The following is a 5,494-nucleotide window of genomic DNA, read 5'->3' on the forward strand; positions in this document are numbered from 1 at the left end:
GTTTTATTTTACTCTGTTTTACAATGCTTCTATAAAAGCAAATCTGTAGCTTAGTTTGTTTCTTAATGAAGTGAAAACAGAAGAAAGATTTAGTTACCCAGTCACGTGTTCTTTCTTCTTTCTTCTTGATTCTTCTTTAACATTTCTTGTTCTTTCTTCTTTCTTCTTGATTCTTCTTTAACTTTTCTTCAAATACACAAATCCTTTCATGTTTTAAATGTTTATTTAAAAATTAAAGTAAATATATTTATGAATTTTTTAATTGAAAAAAATTTACTAGTTTTAAAATAAAAATATTCTATAAAAATCATATAATGTTTTGTNTTACACAACAATATATTTTAGACTTGTTTTACAACCAAGTACATGACAGTTTTTATATTGGAGATTTTTTTTTTTTTTTTTTTAATCAGGAATAGATAATATTTTTAATTTTTTTCATCATTTTATTTAATTTTCAAGATTTTTTACTTAATATGAAATCTATTTCTATTTACATCTAATTTTTTATTGTGACATGGAATGTATTTTTTTTTTTTTTTAAATGTTTACTTAAAAATTAAAGTAAATATATTTATGAATTTTTTAATTGAAAAAAATTTACTAGTTTTAAAATAAAAATATTCTATAAAAATCATATAATGTTTTGTATAGTATTATATAAAGTAATATAATACTATATTATACAATGCAAATGTAAATAAGTAATACATTACAAGATCAAAGTGTTAAACATGTCTTAAGGTCCTTATTCTTCCATCACTTTAGTGTATATATATAAGAATATTTGTTTACATGGTTCATCCAATTAATAAATCTCTCAATTATGATATTACAAGCTCTTTCTCTGAAGGGAGGCTTTCCTAACTTCATCTCTCTCTCTCTCTCTCTCTCTCTCTCTCTCTCTCTCTCTAATGTTTACACTAAACCTAAAACTTGTATATAACGCTCCCATTTTTATTTTCACGTAAGAAGTGAAAAAGAAAGCCCCTTGTGAAATGTTTAAAGACTATGAAGGTTGCGTCTTACCAAATAAGGGGCTTATTTTAATAGGATTCTGAAGAATAGGTTTAGAACAACATTAATACAAGTCAAAGGGATCACCTCAAAGTGTCATGCTATTATTGAAGTTAATGACATCAATAATAGTTCGGATGACGACGTCAGTCATATGATTTGAAAAGACGGGGTGGGTCCTAATTGTAAAATTTTAATCTTATCAAAGTTGTTTGAAAATAAAAAGATGAAGAAATGAGGTTACACTTAATAGAATCTTAGAAGATTAGGACCATTGTGTTTTTACATCAAGGTACTTTTGGGAGCAAATTTACATTTGTCAGTAAATGCACATCAAATTCAAGTCTGTACGTGGCAGTGGTGGGGCAGACAAACCACTGAATAAAGGAGGAAAGAAGGAAAGACGAGAGAAAAGAGAGAAAGAAAGAAGATAGAAGAGAGCAAAGAGAGAAGACATTAAAGAAGGAAAGAAGCGAGGAAAGAGAGAAAGAAAGAAGATAGACGACAGGAGGAGAGGGAAGAACAGGAGAAAAGGAAAAAGGTGAGTGGAATACTTTATAAATAAAAGTTTATATAGATCAAGTTCAATTTAATTATTTTTCAATTGTATTGAAAAATTCTTGAATATTTCATGATATAATAACTTAGTTAAAGGATATTATATGTGATTGATATTTAATCTCAGCCTGCAGTTCAACATGGACTCGAACTTCTCCAATCAGAGTGGCATCTGTAGAGGTACATATATTCTATGCTTCCTGCTCTCTTGAATTCACATAGAAGAAGGCTTCATCTGAATAATCATAAAAGTTAATTTTGTACTTTAGATCTTTCATTATTAGAATAAATAGAATAACTTTTTACATACTATTAGTCTTTTATCGTTTTAATTAATTTTAATTTCAGGAAGGGATGCTCCACCTAGTCATTACTTGTTCAAAATCAAGTCTTTCTCGTTGCTATCCAAAGCTCCTGTACTTAACTACACCTCTGACATGTTTAAAGCGGGGGGCTACCAGTGGTATTTATTCTTACCATTTCTTCTTATCTCTTACTTACATGATAGCTGCGTAAGTATTTAAAAATGTCTGACTTTTCAAGTTTAAGCGTGAATATCGGTACACTCAAGTTTTGAAATTGCAGGAAATTGTCTCTCTACCCAAATGGAGACAAGTCCAGAGACGGGGAAGATCATATCTCTATTTACTTGGCATTGGCTGAAATGAGTTCTCTCCCTTCAGGGTGGGAAATCAATGTGGTTTTCAATTTTTTTATACTCAATCAGCTTCAGAACAAGTATTTTACGGTCCAAGGTACAAGATATATTACATAATTAAAGCAATGTGAATTTCATTGTGTATGAAATTAATTATGTTTGTGATATATGAAGATTGGAGAGAAGGGCGTTACCATGCAATGAAGACTGAATGGGGCATCACCAAATTCATAGACCTGAAAACGTTTCATAATCCTCTAAATGGATATCTTATTGATGACACTTGTGTGTTTGGTGCGGAGGTTTTTGTTGCCAAAAGTACTTTTAAAGGGGAGTGCTTATCAATGACGAAGCAACCTGCTAGTTGTCACTACTATATTTGGAGACTTTATAATTTTTCGTCATTACTTGATCAACGTTACAATTCTGAACCATTTGGAGACTACAACTGGTATATATAGTCTTTTTTTTTTAAGCGAACTCCCTGATTTCCTGACATGTGAAAACTGTTGTAAAACAAAATTTTGTGATATCCTATAGGCTTTAGCGTGTGAGATTTGGTCAAACTTTTGTCTTTTCTTGATCTTTTTGATCCTTTGATGGATGTTAATTTACTCTGATTAACGTTTTGTAGGAATATTATTCTCTATCCTAAAGGAAATGGAGAAGCCAGGGGCAGCAACATTTCAATTTATCTATCTTACGCTCAGTCAAGTGTTCCTTTAAATACCAAATTGTTCGTGAAACTCATTCTTCGTGTCAAAAATGCAGGTGGAGAGGACTTGTCACATCAAAGTAAGAGTTATATATGCTCACTGAATTTCAAGGGATGAGACTCTCCCTACATGAAAACAAGCCAGTCTCATTACAGGAAAATTGAAGTTGACAGTTATTAGTGCTTTAAGCCTTTAACTAGTTTAATTTTCTATATGTTCTGATTGCCTTCTTGATTTTTAATTACTTCCAGCTGAACTCTTGTTATCTCCCTCTGTTCCTGACTGGGGTTTTCCGACATTGTCGTTGGCTAAGTTGAAGGATACGAAACAGGGCTACTTGATGTGTGACACTCTCATCATTGAAGCAGAAGTTACATTACTTGGTCTCATAAAACAGTCTTAATACTTTTGTTAAACATGTTGCAAGCTTTCAGGAACATTTGCTATATGTATCGCTACGATGACTACTGGTAATTAAACCCATACATTGTTCTCTGATATAATTCTGCATCTCTTTTAATGTTACAGTTTAAGTATCATGGATGCATGCCACTTCCCTTTTTTGCACTGGGCTTGCTGCTTCATATAGGCTTTAAAAATATAAAAAAATCCTAGAATTGTATCGCTTAACCTTGCCTTGTTCCAATCCTTACTTATGGTAAAAGATACAGTTTCCTAGAAAGAGTAGATGCAATCATTCTTATCATAATCTTTCTCGGAAATAATCCCCAACTTCTTATTTGGTATTCATTACTTCCCTGAGATGGACCCTACCAAAAAGAAGAAACCTACCGAAACAAGGAGACTTAAGTCATCTTATCGAAAAGAAAAGAAAGTTCGAAACTCACAAAAGCAGGGCAAAATCCAGCATCAACACCCATACTCTCGCTACAGTTATTGGACTTACGGAGTTTAAGAACTCAACTGAAGAAGCCATCTCAAGAGGTATATATATCTTCCATGCTTGATTTCAAGAAATAATTAATAGTGAACAAGTTTTTTCAGTTTTTATCACGATTAATTATGTAGTAATCCATATCTAATAAATCTCATTTTTATGAATCACTACTAGAAAAATCCTCTTCCTTGATGGGTAATAACTGTCAAGAAATGGTGGTGACCGTTTTTTAATTGTCAAGAATTTCTTAACAAATCAATTAACGGTTATAACTCGTCAAGGATTTAGCCGAATTTTAATCAATCATTGACCGTCTTTAAACTATAAAGAATTTCTTAATAAATCTCTCGACAGTTATAACCCATCAAGGATTTAGCCGAATTTTAACCAATCCTTGACAGTCTTTAAACTGTCAAGAGATTTTAACAAAAAAAACAAAAAAAAAATTAACTTAATAATAATAATAATAATCAAATTTTATTAATAATAATTTTACATCCTTAATAGTCTTAAAACTGTCAAGGATTTTTTTTGTAAATATTTTTTTAAATATTTTTATTTTGTAATTAGTTTATTTTTCTAATTATTACCAATTAAATAATAGAATAATGCAATGAATTCCTCAACCAACAAAAATTATCATAATTCAACAACAAATTTAGACACTCAACAATCTTTCAATTAATTTATTCAACGAAATTGAACAATAGTATATATACATGAATAAAAGACTCATGGCATTAGTGCATCAATAATTAAAATTTTGATACATATTTTTTGCATCTCCCTCTTCATGACTTAAAGGCTGGGCATCAAAGGTATTCAACACAACCTACACACCTCAAATATAGAAAATAAAATTGTTTTCTTGAGCTATAAACATTGTAGTATTGAAAGAAATTGAATTAATTATCTAAAAAGCAACGAAAGAGAGCAAAGGGCAAATACTTTGCCATGAGAGAGCATGGTAGCAATTGAGAGAGCAATGCTAGGCTTCTCTGCTAGCAAAGGGCAAATACTTTGCCATGAGAGAGCATGGTAGCAATTGAGAGAGCAATGCTAGGCTTCTCTGCTACCTGAGAAATGTATATTACAAATTGTGAGAAAGAAACAATGGAGCAAAAAAAAATCTATTCAATACATAATGCCAAAGAACTCAACAAGACACAAGAAGCAGAGAAAAGATAAATCAGTATAGCTAATTATTTAGGATAGCGAAAGAACTTAAAGCAAAGACATAATGTCTGTTGGAGTCTCACACCGACTAGGTACACTCAAGCCTATTGGGTTATAAGAGAGGGTAATCATCTCATTTAACAAGGTCTTATTGGGTGAGGAGTCTGACCCACCTCAAATTCTATCATGGTATCAGAGCCAGGTTCAATTGAGCTGAGCGCTTAACCAGCAAGTGAGGAGTTAGAGCCAGCAACTACCTCCATCAATAGGCATGACCCAACATATGGGCTTGACCGTGAGGGGAAGTGTTGGAGTCCCACACCAACTAGGCACGCTCAAGCCTATTGGGTTATAAGAGGGAGTAATCATCTCATTCAACAAGGCCTTATTGGGTGAGAAGTCAGACCCACCTCAAATTCTATCAATGTCGAACTAAACAAGCAATCAATAAGGCAACCCAAAGTTCGAATG

The 5,494-nt window shown here is 31.9% G+C and overlaps 1 protein-coding gene across 1 annotated transcript; it reads left to right on the forward strand.

Moving 5' to 3' along the window:
* The first annotated feature begins 1,504 nt into the window (after positions 1–1,504).
* LOC116110533 lies at positions 1,505–3,449 on the forward strand. Its single transcript, XM_031396739.1, has 7 exons — positions 1,505–1,558; positions 1,703–1,755; positions 1,924–2,038; positions 2,161–2,330; positions 2,408–2,684; positions 2,868–3,028; positions 3,201–3,449. Exons 2-7 carry the CDS (start codon positions 1,716–1,718, stop codon positions 3,350–3,352), a joined length of 915 nt encoding a protein of 304 aa, XP_031252599.1. The 5' UTR covers positions 1,505–1,558; positions 1,703–1,715; the 3' UTR covers positions 3,353–3,449.
* The last annotated feature ends 2,045 nt before the right edge of the window (positions 3,450–5,494 follow it).

The sequence above is a fragment of the Pistacia vera genome, unplaced genomic scaffold, assembly GCF_008641045.1.
Source record: "Pistacia vera cultivar Batoury unplaced genomic scaffold, PisVer_v2 Contig605, whole genome shotgun sequence".
Taxonomy (NCBI): domain Eukaryota; kingdom Viridiplantae; phylum Streptophyta; class Magnoliopsida; order Sapindales; family Anacardiaceae; genus Pistacia; species Pistacia vera.